The sequence below is a fragment of the Plectropomus leopardus genome, chromosome 16 (genome assembly GCF_026936395.1).
Source record: "Plectropomus leopardus strain MGB_pleo_1.0 chromosome 16, ASM2693639v1, whole genome shotgun sequence".
Classification (NCBI taxonomy): Eukaryota; Metazoa; Chordata; class Actinopteri; order Perciformes; family Serranidae; genus Plectropomus; species Plectropomus leopardus.
In genome coordinates this window covers 2,682,033-2,699,369 of record NC_142191.1, presented here as the reverse complement: position 1 = coordinate 2,699,369, position 17,337 = coordinate 2,682,033, and the positions used below count along the sequence as shown (strand labels likewise).

Here is a 17,337-nt window from a genome sequence, read left to right as displayed (position 1 = left end):
GCTGAGCTCTTTGTGTTTGCAGAGATAATCTGGGATGAAATGCCCAAACGACGAGGGGGCACAGCTGATACTGTTTTGTATTATTTATGTCCTCCCACATGATAAAACACAATGTGGAATATTAAGACATACAGCCCACTTAAAATAAACTGTAAACATTCATCCGTATGCACAACAAACCTGCATTCAGCCCACATAAAGCTCGAGTGCATTTTTAAATGAATCACTTTTTATGTTCAGATTTACAAAGAGTGATTCCATATTGTCACTGACTGAATAATAGATCTCAACAGGCTGCTGGGATGCAATGATCCAAGAGTTTCCCACATATTCATTTACTATTACATCTACCGCTTCATATAGAGTTTATATTTTTGAAGATTTTTTTTTCACACCTCTTTGCATCGGCGAGGTGCGCATGCTGTCTAAAATCCCACACTGGAGCGACATGATGCCGATGTCGTTTGGTTCAGTCTAAAAAAGAGACTTTGTCACAGCTCTGTGGTGCGATCTCTGTGAAAAGTGTGAAAGTCAAACTGAAGACGGCAACAGAGTTCAATGAGTTTACAAATCTGTTTTTTAGGGAAAACTGAGGACGTGGATTGATGTGGAAAAATGGACGAAGCTGCAGGTAAATAATAGATGTCAAAGGGATCGAAATTGGGCATGTTTCACTAATATAGTATCCACCTTAAAATTCTGAAAATTAATGAATATTTGATAATTATGATTAGGTTTGATGATGGTTAAAAAAATAAACTCAATTAAAGTTGAAAATCATATGAATGTATTTTATTTTTGATAGCCTGATTTTGAAAAGCGCATTTTGTGTGCAGAGCGGTACAAGTCTGAGTATTTGACACTGCACAAACGATAATTATGTTCAAAAATGAGGCTGTGATAATAAAAAAGTCTACTTTGCATGTAGTATGTCAAAATTAATTCTTTTTTTTTCATCTTAAAACTTAGTGGCATCATGACAAAAACCTGGCATTTAAAGGGTTAAAATTCAGAAAATTATTTAATATGTGATAATTATAATTAGGACTGACGTTGGTTACAAAAATAAACAAAATGAAAGCAAAAAAATAATATTTATGTATAATACTTTTACACTGATTTTAAAAAGTGCGTTTTGTGAGCAGTGTACGAAGTGTGATATTAGAGCAGGCTCTAAGGGTTAAAAAATAAAGACGGAAACGTGACGTAATGAGCGGACGATGCTGTCTTTTAGGGAAAACTGAGGATGTGGATTAATGTGGAAATGTGGATTATAAAGTAGGGAAATGATGGATAACAAAGACATTGAATCGGGCATTTTGCACTGATACAGAATCCACCTTAACTACTTTATGTTTTGTTTATTCCGATGCTTTGGGGGTCGAGCGCCAGCCGAGAGTCACATGATAAATCTGAAAGGGTTTGGATTGTTAGATGGTTAATGGGGCAGGAAATGGACACTGATTTGTATTTACTGAATGGAATTTGGACAAAATTTTGGCATGTCTGATGAAATGTAGAATAATTTTACCTCTTTTGATGCTGAATGGTTTAAACCACCCGGTAACAAGAAGGACGTGAAAGATGTAATTTTTAGTCGTGTATTTGTTTAATAAAAACCTCTAGGCGATATTGGTGCTTGTTTTTTTCCATCTTAAATTTTTTTTTCTGTGAATGCAGTTAATAAATTTCCCCTTCAAACCTTCATGTTAACAGACATGAAGTCAGACACTCTGATCAATTCAAGCTGAGAGCAACCTTTGATTAAGTAACCGCTCGAGCTCTCCATCCTATTCATCTCTCCGCTGCGCATTTCAATAGCTTCCAGTTCCCATTCACGCGGAGCATTAAAGCATCAAAAGAGCCGGCTGTTACGAGGTGTCACGCTGATTGCTACACTGAACGGACTTACTGAGCTGACTTACAGCTGAGACTCTGTGGTTGATCCCGAGCGCCCGAGCCGAGCGGCGGATGAGTCGATGCATCCTGCCGCTCTCTGTTGTTGTGGTAAGCAGAAATTATTTGACTCAACGGTGGGCGGAGGTATTTCCTCTTCTTCCTCACGACAGCTAATTTAAGGTTGAAGTGGCCAAGCGTGCCACATAATTGTGATGGATGGACAGTGCACATTAGACAGATTTATTTATTTATTATTTCAAAGAGTAAAAAGGGCTCGGGTCAATATCGGCGTTCAGTAGAGCTCGGTAATTTCTGTGATCTAATCGCTGATTAAGGATGTTGGTGGTGGACGTTAACCGCTCGGACCTCGCTGAGGTCAATACTGCGTTGTCAGTACAGCTCCTCTCTTAACCCCGTCAGCAAGACTTATGATGATTAACAGAGCTCTGAGCCTTGACTAAAGCAATCATTTCTAACCCCGCGTTAGCCTCGACGGGCTGCTAAACAAACACAGCCTGAGGTGAACATGCCTACACAGCTGCACCGAGTCAGGCTCAAAGTCAACACCACTTCTAATTTAATAACTCCGGGGCATCTCATTACTGCCAGCTCTATAAACCTCAGCATACATACCATGTCACATTCACAATCTACACTGAAAAGCCATTAAAATGAGCTTCTGTCTTATTATCAAAATCAAAGCAGGATCTGCACAGCTTGAGCAGGCCCACGCTAAAATCAAATCTGATTAGATAATCGAAATGTGAGACCTCACGCCAAGGATGCATGAGAATATCAGCACGTAGGGCCGGGCGATGTGGCCTAAAAATAATATTGCGATATTTAAAAGCTATATTGCGATACACGATAAATATTTACATTTTTAAATGTCCTCTAAACTAATGTTAACTCCTAAAATAAAAAATACTGAATGGACCGCAGTTACAATAATGTCAAATAAAGTACAATAAAGTAAAAATAGCTACTGTCAAATAATTGAGTTAAAAAACAGCTGTTATAATAATTAACAAATAAGGATATAAGTTAAATTAATCACTTTTATAATGGGGTTTTAAGACGTATTGTTGTAATTAAATCAAACGAGGACCCATGGTGCTTTTATTTTGAAGGACCTGGCTCGTCTCAGTCCGTAAGTGTCGATGTTTTTGCTGCCGGCTTTGAAGCCTCCTGTCAACAGTTTGTTGTCAGCAGTTTGTTGTCAGCGTTAGCACATTTAAACAGACACCGCAGCGTCTTAAACCCGAGGATTCACTCCCTGTGAGCAGCAACAAACTGACGGCACTCCGGTTCATGTATTACTGATATTTGCAAGTCGCACTGGTGCTCCGTGGTCGCAAAATGTGACTAAATAGTCGCGACTCGAACTTTCCAGATACACACGCCTCACCTGTTCGCACTACTCCCACCACCACTCATTAAGTTCACTGTAAGCTGGAAACATCTACTAGCTCTTGAGATAATATATTAATAGTATTTTCAAATTACAGTAGTGCTCCAAAATGTGACTGGAGTCCTGCAGAACCCCTGCTGTGTGTGTGTGTGTGTGTGTGTGTGCGCGCGCGTCTGAGTGAGGCAGAGAGCTGTGCTCATGCACCTGAATGATCCGTAGTCGCAGTTGACTGCTTCTTTTCTTCATCTGCACATTTTTTGGGGCTGATTACTCTTCATTAATAAATAAGAAATGTTGGCTTTTTGCTCACAGGTCTTTCATTTCTCTTCTCAGTGTTCAGTGTTTCTTTAGGAAGCTGCACACCGCTGTCTCTGCTCAGAGCAGAGCGGAGAAACACCGTGCGTTACAGCCGAAAGCAAAACGCAGCTGAGATAAAATGAAATGAGTGCTCATAATTTCGGTAAATGACGTAAATAGGCAGTCTTACACTGTTTTTGTTAATGATGTTTTGCGGTGGGCACGGCTCAGCTGCTGCTCTTAAGTTCAGCAGAGAGGAGAGACAGAGTTTAGTGGAGCGGAGCTCTGTGTTGCTCTGCGTCAAAGTAAAAGTATCTGTGTGACAGCTGACATAAAACAAAGGATCAGAGGCTCTGCGAGCTAAATATTCCCGATGCTCGGATCGTGACATCCCTAGTTTTATAAGTAGCGCCCTGCCATGAATAAATGTGGGAAACCCTGCGTTAACTGTACTCATTATTTTGAACAAAGAAATCAAACCTTACCATCTCCAGATCCAGAACACGATCCTGCAAAGACACAAAAACACAGAAACATTAGAAATAAAGTAAGAACCAACGCCAAAGCAAGGTTCAAACTAACAAAACGAACCAGACCGTGAGTCCAGATAACATTTTAAAATGGTAGAAACCCTGTGTGTGTGTATTATTGTGTGTGTGTGTGTGTGTGTGTGTATTATTGTGTGTGTGTGTGTGTGTGTGTGTGTGTGTGTGTGTGTCTATTATTGTGTGTGTGTGTGTGTGTGTGTCTATTATTGCGTGTGTGTGTGTGTGTGTGTGTGTGTGTGTGTGTGTGTGTGTGTGTGTCTATTATTGTGTGTGTGTGTGTGTGTGTGTATTATTGTGTGTGTGTGTGTGTCTATTATTGTGTGTGTGTGTGTGTGTGTGTGTGTGTGTGTGTATTATTGTGTGTGTGTGTGTGTGTGTGTGTGTGTGTGTGTGTGTGTGTGTGTGTGTGTGTGTGTGTGTGTGTGTGTGTGTGTGTGTGTGTGTGTGTGTGTGTGTATTATTGTGTGTGTGTGTGTGAATAGTGACAGGAGAGAGGAATAGAGTGTTCCAACAAATAGGTAACAAGGGAAGGAAATGCGGGGGCTGGGGAGTCTGTAGCACACAACAGGCCTCTTATCACACACACTGAGAGACACACAAACACACACACAGAGACAAACTGCACGCCGCTCGTCCCGCTCCTGACTGATGTTCCCTCTCTAACGATGCATAAGTGATGCTATGCCTCTTATCTGCCACTCAAAAACACACCTGCTCTCCCCCCCGGCCGGCTGCCGCTCCCCCTCCGCCTGTAATGTGTTGTCACTTTGTAACAACGGGACTTTCTTTTCCTCAGTCCACCCTCCCGACTTTTTTTTTTTTTAACTCGTCGACGTCTCTCACTCTATCCGTCTTCCCTCTCTACATCTCTCTCTCCTCATCCTTCATAATTAAAAGCTCGGCTGGGTCTGAGAAGGCTGATTAATTGCATGCGAGCTCTGGCAGGTGCCATCATGCAGCCACAGATGGGACAACACACACACAACACGCACACACACTGGGGTGCACAAACACACGTTTGGAAAGAACGAATGCTTAGCAGACACTTTGCTGTGTGTGTGCGGGTCTGTGTTTTGCTGTTTAATGGTGAGCAAAGGGTCGGCGAGGCGCTGGGGGCCAGTCCAATCCAGACTAGGTGAGCTGGTGGCCTGCCAAGTGTAGCTGCTGTGGTGCTGCGAGACGGAGACAAGGTCTCTGGTGGCTTTTAAACTCCAAGGCCTCGTGTCTGCAGTAATTAGCTACTTGTCCAAGCAAGGCTGCGAGGAGTCTGTCAGGCCCGCGGCTGTGTGCTAATGTTTGTAGCAGAACTCAGAAGCCCAGCAGTTACTCGAGAAACACCCCAACAGATATGCAAAAAAGGATTTGAAGGCAGCGTGCTGTATAAATAAAAATAGTACCAGCTGTCTGGTTTTGGCAGCGTGGTTGAAATCAGGCCAGCTGGATATTAAAAAATCTTCTGTTTACGGTGCAGATTTACAGACACAAACAGATAAGGATTAATAAAGACATAAAATGCTAACCTGAAGGCTCCTCATTTCTTCCTCCTTCCTGCGACTTCGCTCCAGCAGCTCTGAAAGAAACATCACGGCTGATGAGTTGGGAAAGCAGCAGATTCGCCGGCACAGTGTCAAACTGTTGACATTCAATTAAGGCATATGTCGACTTTATTCTCCATCTGTAATGTGAGATCTATACTTTGTGTTTTCATTTTAACCTCATGCAAAAGAAAAAGATTCAAGGAAATTTGCCATCCAGGATTAGAAACACTTTAAAAATCCTGAAAATATCTACATAATTAGGTACTAAACATTGGGAAAATAGAGATAAGGTTCTAAAACTAAACTCTAAACAATTACTGCAGACTTTATTCTTCATTTATGTTGAATTACTCTGCCATGAGCCCAGTCCTTTTTACAAGTCCGGTGTGGCGACACATTTTGACAAATAATGCCTTTTAATTAGAGGCTCAGTCTGGTTACCATGCAGTTCATTTTTAAAGTTATTTGGATGTTAAAAAAACGGGTTTTTGGATACCTGCTGGAGATAACAATAATTAGCTGCTTAGATCACACATACAAATATGCATATATGTAACTTTGGTCAATATGGACACGCTACACACATCGTTAACTTGGTAAGAGTCTCTACAATTCAATTATTCAGTTAATTTTACTGACACCATGAGCACTAAAGAAGAAGTGTAGTATTATCTACATAGTAAACAACAGATGCAAAGAAAAAGTAGATGTAGAAGACTATTTTAGAAAAAGTCAGGGGAAAATGTCTATCAAACTATATTCATAATGATCACAATTATAGATTTAAAATAATTTTGCAGAATTATTATAATTTTTTAGCATTTTTTTCCAGGTCATTTCTCTCATTTTTTAAATTAAATTTTATTTTTTAACTTTCTCATTTTCTGTTGGTTTTTTTTTAGGTTGTTTGGCAAATTTTCAGGTAATTTCCTTGTACTTTTCACAGATTTCTTGCTTACTTCTGGGTAATTTCTTCTTTTGATGCTCATTTTTCCCATGTTTTTGAAAAATAAATTAATAAACAAATAGAGCCCATTTGCGGAGGTCTCAAAGGGTTAATTAAATAATTTGCTTTTTTTTTCTATCTTTGCTGAACAACAGTTTTGTGTGAAAGGAGTTAAAAGCCTGTCCATATAGACACCTGCTGAGTTAAATGATTTAAACAAAAAGTAGCCTGGGCTTTTAATTGCACTTTATTTTAACTTGTCTCGTTTTTTTTGTTTTCTTATTTGCTGCTTATTTTCAGATTTGCTTGTAATTTTTTTTTCTAATTTCTTGCTAATTTTTGGCCAGTTTCTTGATTAGTTGCTTGTTGTGTTCTTGCCATGTTTCTGAAAGAAATCCAGCCAATTTGCTCAGAAGGTTTCGAAGGGTTAAACGACTTGGATCAGGATTAGTGGCAGAACGAGTGAAGTGGGACAGACACACACCAGCAGCAGCAGCAGCACGCCGCTCGATGATCGGTTTTATCCGTTTTAATCAATAAGGATGAAGAAAACAGGCCGAGTCTCTAAACCTTCCAGCACACACACACACAGCAGTTTGATCACGTGATGAATGACGTCCATCCCGACATGTCTCAAACACAGCTTGCTGCTCGTAGATTATTTTTACTCGAACAGGTGGAGGAGAGACAAACTCTGCATGTGTTTGTTGTTGATTGCAACAGCAAATTGTTTTTAATTACAATCACTGGCTGGTTGCTTAATGAGGTGTTTATTCAAAGGAATAACTCTGATTTCATTTAGCAATAGAGTCTTATTAAGCAAATGCCACAATATTTACTCGACTTTACTCCGCTCTGCATTATGCTGAACAAAACAGGCTCTGCACTGACTGTTTTAATGAAATGCTGGAAAAACATAATGGGGAGAATAAAAAAGAAAGAAAATGGTCAAAACATTAATTTTTTTAATCATTATGAAGTTGATATCATAAAGCAACTTAACAATAACATTTATTGTGTAAAGTTCTGTGTTTTGATTAGTTTGTTGTTTAAAGTGACTGTTGCGATGTTTATGGCGGCTTCAAACATGAGTCAGCCAATGAGAAGTGAGAATCAGACACAACCTTCATAATGTGAGAAGCTCTTCACTGATACAGAGCAACATGCTGATGTCTCCTTAATGACAGCAGGGAGTCTATATGAGTGTGTGTGCAAATTTAGGTCGAAACCTTTAAGGTATCAACCGAATTAACAAAGTTAGAAGTTGGATCTAAATGTCTCCAGTGAAACGACAACCGCATTAGATCATTTTTACTTCAGCAGTCTGATCTCAGACTGTCCTGAATTCATGCCAGATTAGAGCTGAATGATACGGCTTTAAAATAGTATGCTTAAAGTAAAAAAATAAAATAAAATTTAAAAAGTAAAAAGTAAACATACACATGTATACACACATATACATACATATATATACAGTATATATATATACATATATATATATATATATATATACACACATACACACACACATATGAATAAGGGCTGGGCGATTATGCCTCGAGTCAATATCACAATTAATTGTTAATTGAACATTTTCCCTCGATGACGATTAATTAATGATTATTTTCTTTTTTGCTTTTTTTTGGTTTGTTTTTTTGCCCACATAGTTCACTGACACGGTTTTATTTGACCATGGTTTGTTGGAGCGTAAAAAACATATGATGCATTATTATTCATTTAAACTTACCAGTATTATATGAAAATGAAAAGCGCCATCTTAAACAAACTTCAGGTAAATTTAAGCACGTTGTGCTGATAAAAGGCCAACTTTTGTGCTATTAATCATTTTACTTTGGGAAAAATGTTGAGTCTGCCTACTTCCTCTGTAGCTGCCAATTCCCAGTTAGAGAAAGGGTGAAAATAAGGTCATGTGCTTGTGGGCCCCGGGCCCCCCAATCACTGTATCTGCCCCTGGTAATAAGAATGAGAGCTCAGCGTAGGAGTCACAGCTATATACACACTTTTTTTTAAAAAAATGTCCTTTAAACTAATATCAACTACTAAAATACAAAATTATTGGATGACCTATGTAATGTATTTATAATGTTTGAATATAGATGAGTGAAACACCTGGCAGCGTTTTGTGGATTATAAAACTTCACCCAACTTTCCATCGGCATGAATGTGAGCAGATATTAACTCATTTTCATTTTCGGGGTGAACTATCCCTTTAGACACAAAGCGAAATTTCTGGCTGATCTGTTAAAATCTACCTTTAAACAGATTTAGCATAGAGGTGTTGTCTCTGTTGACTCACACTCAATCACATCTCACCTCAAACTTTGCCCTAAAATACTAAAACTGCAGTTTTCACAGTCTTGTTTTAGAAGAAAAGGCCAACAGAGAGCTCGGAGTAAACGATGAAATCTCTGAAGGAAAAATCACACAGACTGCAGCCACAATCTGACAGTAATAAATTCACTGCCAGACAATTACTGCACATCACACGAGGGCTGTGCAGAGTGCTGGCATTAACAGTTAATCTACTGAGATGAGCAGACAAGTAGGTTTAAGGAAAATAAATCCTCTGAGAGTACAATTTCCTGTTTGATAATGTGAACGGCGGCATCCCCCCACCCCCTCCCAAAAAAACAAGAGTCAGTTGCGAGTAAACTTATCCAGTGTGTTGTTGTAAATGCATCATGTCATTACGGCTCATCATAACGTGCGAGTTGATGCGTGGGAGGGATATTTGTACATCTTGTTTTGCTCTGAAATATTACAACAGAATCACTGACAGGCCGTATTACCGAGGAGCCGCACTCAAAGCACAGCTGATAAAATCTTAATTCGCACACCTTCAATTCAGATAAGCAGATATTTTAGCTGCTGTGGCGCACACACTCTGAGCTCTAATTACTAAAGAGACCGTATCAGTGTTTCAGCCGGCGGTGAAGACGGACAAGACGACTCCTGTCAGACGGCTGATTGGCTCTACGGCCAGAGTGAAGTGTGGGGACGAGGCTGCATCATCAGATGTTATCTGAAGGTGTAATGTTCCCGCTGTAGCCAAAAAACAGAATGAAACTAAAGGAGCACTCTGGGCACAAACCTGCACTACCTTATTTTCATCTTCTTTATTACATTTAGTACTTTGGCTGCCTTTTGTGTGATCTGCTTTATTTCATTTTATTCCTTTTATTTGCTTTATTCTCGTTGACATTTTGCATTTTGTTCTGGCCTTTCTCAGTTTGTTCATTTTTATTATTCATGCCTTTGCTTTGTCTGTCAAAGCACTCTGTGAACAACTGTTTTAGAGGTGCTATATAAATATATTATTGGTATTACTATTGTAAGGTAGCGATTGGGATCGTTAATTTTTATTGATATTGATACTACTATCGAGAATCCTTGATGATGCCAGACTGATAACAGATACCACTATCAATACTTTTCTATTCATTTGTGGAAAGTAGTTTTAATTATGCATCATAAGTTGATAAGAGCTCATTAAAGGACGATAAACAGACTCTTCTACTGTCCGTTTTTCATCGCTCTTTTTTATCGCTTTTTATCGAAATCTCTCACCCAAACAACTGCATAATTCAAGTTTCTCACCAAAAACTAGAAACTTTCTTTTTTTTTATGTTACTTTTGAAGACATCATGATGATGTTTTATTTTCCTTTGCCTAATGGTCATTTCATTGAACCTCGTTTATTTTATTTAACTCACTCTTATCGTGCAGATTTCAACTTGGACTTCAACATTGGAAAACTGACGGGTCTTGCTACAAAGTTTGGGCGAGCTTACCACTGCTGCTGTGAGTGGATGATGATGAAGAATGTGCCGACTGTGCCACAGCAGCAGCTGACGGAGTTGAAGGAGTTTTTTCGACCTGAAGACAGTTGAAGGTTTAATTAATTAATTTAGGTTAAATTCGATGCACAATGTTGATGTTTTTGGCCATGGAAGTCGTGTTCCTCCCTTGCAAGAAATTATTTTGCAACATAACTTGCTTTTCTCTTCCTCCTTATCTTTTGCTTCGGTAAAATTTAGCCAAACTTTAGACCTTTTTGTACGTTCAGCCAACAGACCGATGACTGGATTGAAATGACATGACTCAAGATGTAATGACCCCCAGGACTCAACAGCAGTATTGATGAGCTCAAATGTTACTGATTTTCAGGTTTTGAAAAAAGCTGAACTGGGTCCTCAAAAGAACCAGGTTTCGATCCCCCCCTCCCACACCGAGGACAATAATAACGTCTCCTATGATGTGAAAATCTGCAAGCATAACCTCTGTACGTCTGTTGAAAGCTGCTGGGGCTCTGAGCTGCAGTTGTTTGATTCTGCAGCAAAAATAAAAGAAATTGAACCTTCATTGGTGTTTCTCAGAATTTCGAACCCCCTAAAACACATCAACACACTCAACGGACGCAGAAAAATGTGATCACTGCCGAGCAGAACTTGCATCATTTCAGGTCGTCTCCCTGATGTTTGTTCAAGTGCCGTTTTTCTGATGAATACACACACACACACACACACACACACACACACACACACACACACACACACACACACACACACACACACACACACACTGCTTCTGTTAATATTGTTCTGTTTCCCTCTTTTTTCCGCTCATTTTTCACTCGTTCATTCACCTTTATTCATATTTTATATTCTATTCTATTTATAGGATTTGTATTTAAGGTTTACATAGTGTATTGTCTCATAATTTGAGCTGCTGGACACCCGAATTTCCCTTTCAGAGATAAATATCTTCTATTCTATTCTATTCTCACACACTGCAGATATCGCTGCTGCATAGACTGCGGCTCCAAATGACATCACTGGTGCAAGATGGCAGCGGCCATGTCCCGAATATTTTAGCACTTAACAGTCTGTGTTCCTGTCGCTCTGTACAGATGATCCAATCTGCAGTTCATACACCTCACTGATAAACCAGACATTTCTATAGTTACATTCAAAACCACCAAACTGCTGAGAAAAAGAAAAAATCCAAACCGCCACAGCTGTCATCCTTCCACCAAGTTTTGTTAAAATCAGGCCAGCAGTTTTTGTGTAATTCTGCTGAAAAACAGACAAACAAACAAGCCAACAAACGAACGGACAACAAACGCTCCTTGGCGGAGGTAATGATGGACAGTTGATTGTCTCTGCACAGTCTTCCATCTCCCTGTCCATGTCTCGCTCTGCCTCTCTCTCTGGTCTCACTGCGTCTTTTAACTCTCCTTCTCTCCGTTAATGGAACACAAATTAGGCCTATTTCCCTGCATTGTTCAGATGAAGCGCTAAAAACAAGTCGTTCTTCCTCTGGCAGTTACAGCTCATTAGAAGAAATTCAGTCAAAAATGGGACTCGGGACGGGGGAAAAAACAAGTCCATTTTCTACAGAAGTCTCAAAGTTTACACACATTAAGATGCCTTCTCAAACATTTGTAATCATAAACAGACAGGCCAGTGCACGCTGCCTGAAAAAAACCTCAAAAAAATGCATCCGATGCAGAGGAACAGGCTCAGACAGCCATTTTAACAAGCATCGCATCACACACACACACACACACACACACACACACACACACACACACACACACACACACACACACACACACACACACACACAGAGCGCTCAGTGACAAAAACCCCTCAGTAATATGCAGCTATTAAATCAGTTATTGCTTTTAATGATGGTGTGATTGTATTAAAAAAAGGAAGTCTGCGTCTGACTCAGTCAAAACAACCATCGGTCCAGCAGCCACAGTTAGAGCTCCTATGGTAAGTATGCACGCCGTTTCATCACCCGAAATTCTTCTTCAGTGTTTTTAATAATCAGACATTAGCTGCCTAATAAAGAATGCGTCGTCTGATTAGTCTCACATGATGCAGAGCTGTTTGCTTTGACAACAACAAAACACCACACGCTGCCTCTCACCTGCCTCCAAAGTGTGACTGTTATTTTTTAACCCTCAGGGACTGTTTGGCATATTTAATGTGCTTTTCATTCTTCATTTTTTGGCTGTGTTTGGGCATATGGCATACATTTAGTCCAGATTGTGTATTTGAGTGTAATCAGTGAATTTGCAGCTCAGCTCCTACAATAAGTCTAAATTACACTGTGGAAACTAAATAGTTACATTCAGACTGTTAAGGTAAAAAAATGCTCCATTGAAACCCATTCAAACTGACATTTTTGATCCCACAGCCATCAAAGCAGAAAAACATGACTTGTATTATTTCTGGGTGTCATTCTGGGCTTTTGACATGGATTTTTTTGCTATTTTCCACTTGATGACATTTTTAGCATATCTGGCATATGGAGATAATACATGCTATTTCCACTGGGTGACCTGTCACAATCAGTGCTGCTGCTAATTATTGTAAAAAAAAATCTACTTTGCATGTGATATATTGAGAATATTTCATTTTTTGTGTGTTTTTTTTTCTAAAAACATAGTAGCATCATGGTAAAAAAATGGCACTGAAAGGCAAAAAAATCTGAAAATTAATGCATATTTGATATTTATGATTAGGAATAACGTTGGTTAAAAAAAACAACTCAATGAAAGTAGAAAATAATATCAATTTATAATATTTTTTATAGCTTAATTCTGAGAAGCGCATTTTGTGTGCAGAGCAGTATGGGTAAGTATTTGACACTGCACAAAAAATAATGATGCATAAGTATAGTCATATGATAACAAAAATCTGGCATTTAAAGGGTTAAAACTCTGAAAATGAATGAATATTTTATATTTATGATTAAATAAATAAACTCAATAAAAGAAGAGAATCACATTTAATTTAGAATTTATAGCCTGATTTTGAATCGTGCATTTTGTGCTCAGAGCGATGTGAGTGTGTGCAATATTAACACGAGCCCTGAGGGTGGTTGAATAGTTTGTGTACCTCTCTTTTCAGCGCTGAGGGACTGCAGCAGCTTCTCCTGTTGGTCCAGGCGCTGCACCAGAGCCTCCTGCTCCGAGTCGCGGCTCTGCCTGAGGGCCTTCAGCTGATCCCTGCTCTGTTGTTGCTGCTTCCTGAGGCGTTGCTCTCTCGTGTTGCACTCACGCACCTCCTCACACAGCCAGCGTATCTTGGTCTGGTTGGTTCATTAAATACAAAATTGGTCAGAACGTTCACATGATGTTAGAAAAAGTCAAGTAACTATGTTAGTCCAACTATAACTGGACTTTTAAAATACATGTAAACATGTTAGTCCGACTGAAATCAGACTAAAGCGAATTTCTGCGGCTTTCTGCACTTCCGTCCATTCATTTTTATGATAAAAATGGATTTTCCTTAAACAGTACTGTGCTTCAGTTGTCAAAGCAACAGAAGCTTATTAAGTCTCAAACACTGCCCGCTGTCAGAACAGCACGAGTGAATTCTGATTTGCTTTCAAGCCAAATCCTTTCATGAAAAAAAGTTTTAATGTCGCCTATATTCAACATGTTTATAGCTCCAGTACTGTTCAAACTGCAATTTTAAAACTCTCTTGAAATTTTTGACAAAAAATAAGTCTATCATCATTCTGACCTTGGTGTTTAACTGAAGTTTTATAAAAGGGCACAGCCAAAATGAGTGTGATTAAAAACTCAGAGAAAAAACGGCGACCCAGTCAAAGTAGAGCGGTGCAGGCTGTCAGTAAATAAATTGACGATGTTTCACACACGGGGTTGTTACGGCCGAGCTATATGATTGGTTAAATGGGTGTTCTAACTGTGCGCTCTGAGCCTGTAAATCAAATCAAGATTTTCTCCAACATAAAAACTGCTAACTAGGGAGATAATTATCTCTCTTGCTCTCCAGTGTTTTATTCTTGTAAATGCAGAGTGCTCTGAAAGCCTTTCTGACAGGAGGTATACGTTATGGTGATAAACACTGAGAAGGGTACAAACACATTTTAGCAAAGTGTCGTGCATCACTGCCGCAGCCTTAATTACATGTTTCTTTTGTACAGTTCATCACTGCAACACTAAACGGGAACTGATTCGTCTTGGAAGGCGACCAAGTGGCAACTATTAGTGTAAAAGACGAGAAGACGACAGCAAGAAGGCAACACAATAAAGAAAAACCGCATCTTGTGATTTCATCAGTTACTAGAGCCTCAGTAAAGCAGAACGTCATGCTGACCCTGACACTGGCTCCGAGAGAAACGCTGGCACTGTGACTGAACCTCTGAGGTTAGTACAATTTACAATTGTCCTTGCCCTTAAACTTATTATGGAAAGACATCCTGTCAGAAATCCCTGAACTTCACAGTTTCATTATGATCAGTGCTGACTCTCAGCACACATCGGTGCGCAGCTGTGGAAAGTGGTTTCCTCAACAATAAATCATCTTTTCCTGAGACTTCATGCACCCATAAATGTTGGTTTTAACAAGCAAAACTGGTTGGTACCTTTTATTTTTCAGTTTGCAAGGACAAAATCATATTAAAGCAGGTTTCCATTAATCCTCAAATTGTGCAAATTTAAATTGTGAAAATAAAATACGCCTGATGGAAACATGTCAATTAAAAAAAAAACCTCCCATTTATCACAAAAAAATGTTTTCACTCTCGCATATGGTGGTATTTCAGAAGATTCAAAAAAGCCATACTTAACAAAACTGCAATGGAAACACTTTTTAGTCTTTTCTAGGTCACGTGATGCTGTGTCTATGTGCTTGTCAGTAGGAACTGGCTCCCTCATGATGCAGCAGGAGCTACAACAGCTGTTATTGCATCACATAACTCTGAGAAAGTTGAGCGGATCATCAGGAAGTTTTTAATCCACAATTCCTCTGTGAAATCGTGGACTATCAGCTCCCAGAAATCCCTCATACATGGCCGCTCCTGCGTATAAGGGGCTCGCCTTTCCATCATGGCTCCATAACACGCCTACATGGCCTTGGATTGGAAATAATGACGGCTAGTGCGGTGGCTGTGATAGAAATAAAGCTGCTAATGTTTTGGACATCCATCACCATGGTTACTGGGATGTTATCACCAGAGAAGTCGCAGAACATCACTCAGCGGAAACACAGTCATCTCGTAATTATGTTTTATCTGCACTTCGAAAGGTATCGCCTAAATTTTGCACAAATCTGTGAAATGAAAACCCACCTATTGCCTACAGTCTGCGGCCACTTTATGAGGTATACCTATTCAACAGCTCATTAACACAAATATCTAATCAGCCAATCACATGGCAGCAACTCAGTGCATGATCAAGACGATGTGCTGAAGTTCAAAACGATCGGTCCAATCAGAATGAGGAACAAAGGTGATTTCAGTGACTTTGGACGTGGCATTTTTGTTGGTGCCAGACAGACTGGTCTGAGTAGATCAGCAGCTGCTGATTTTTATTGTGAACGCATATCAGTTCCAAATATCAGTTATCGGTCTCATTAAATACTAATAACCAGTAACAGTATCCGCCCTTTAAACTATTATCGGTCGACCTCTTCACTGCTGATCTGCTGGGATTTTCACACACAGCCATCTCTGAGGTTTACAGAGAACGGTCTGAAAAAATCCAGTGAGTGGCAGTTGTCCTTTGGGATGAATGTGCGGCCGACAAATCTGCAGCATCGGTGACGTTATCATGTCAGCGTGGACCGAAATCTCTGAGGAATGTTTCCAGCACCTTGTTGAATCTACGGCACGAAGAACTAAGGCAGCTCTGAAGGCAAAAGGATCCAACATGGTACAAGCAAGGTGTACCTAATTAAGTAGCCAGTGTATAGCGAGTGTGTATTCTGTGCTACTTTCTGTCATTAATCTTCTATATAGTGTCGGTCTGGGAATGAGCATGTTGTGTCCCACACTAAATCTTGTGTTTTCTTGATTATATAATTGATTATTTGGACAAATTTCCTGTAAGGAAGGCATCACAGAGTCATGTAATAATCATACCTTTGTCTCAGCCAACCAGCGGTGAGGGTCTTTTACTAATCCAGGTTTCTGGGAGATCGCCTGTTAAAACACAACAGAGATTAATGCAATAAATCTGCCTCCCAGGCCCTCTTACTAGCGCAGCGTAGTGACACAAATAAAGGCCTGTCTCAATTAGAGGCTGAGTCTGGTCATCAGAAAGTTCATTTTTATACAAGTTCTTCAGATGTATAAAAGCCTGCTGGAGTTAACGTTAGTTATCTCCTTACACGCATTCAATGCATAAATGTTTAAACTTCTGTCAATATGGACATGCACACACACTGTAAGCTTGGTAAGATTCTCAATACAATTCAATAATTCGATTAATTTTACTGAAACCGTGAGCACCAAAGAAGACTGTTTCATCGTCATGTAAACAAGAAAGATACAAAGAAGAGGTTAGGAGATATAGGAGGCTATTTTTTAAAAAGCTAAGGAAAAATGTCCAGTGAACTATATTCAGAACTATATTTAAAATTATTTTAAAGAATTCATGTATTTTTAAGCATTTCATTTCCATTTCTCACTGTGTATTTTTTGTTTGAATGTTTGCTTGTTTGTTTGTTTGGTTTCTTTTTAAGCAAATTTTAAAGTTTTGTTCTGGTACTTTTCACAGATTTCTTGCTAAGCTCTGGGTCATTTCCTCTTTTTTTGCACATTACCTTCTTCCCAAGTTTTTGAATAAAATAAAACCAATTTGCTCAGGTCTCAAAAGGTTAAATAAATAATTTGATTGTATTTCAATCTTTGCTG

The 17,337-nt window shown here is 39.3% G+C and overlaps 1 protein-coding gene across 3 annotated transcripts in view; it reads right to left on the bottom strand.

The window, feature by feature from the left end:
• Positions 1–17,337, bottom strand: part of cep128 (centrosomal protein 128) — an 80,238-nt gene that overhangs the window by 23,193 nt on the left and 39,708 nt on the right. For all 3 annotated transcript variants that reach the window (XR_006106646.2, XM_042504011.2, XM_042504012.2), the window contains exons 18-21: positions 16,564–16,623; positions 13,572–13,764; positions 5,676–5,725; positions 4,093–4,116 (exon numbers count right to left, since the gene is read on the bottom strand). Coding sequence is in view for 2 of the 3 variants with exons in the window: in XM_042504011.2 (XP_042359945.2) it covers positions 4,093–4,116; positions 5,676–5,725; positions 13,572–13,764; positions 16,564–16,623 (327 nt within the window). In the remaining variant the exon portion in view is untranslated. The remainder of the gene's footprint in view (positions 1–4,092; positions 4,117–5,675; positions 5,726–13,571; positions 13,765–16,563; positions 16,624–17,337) is intronic.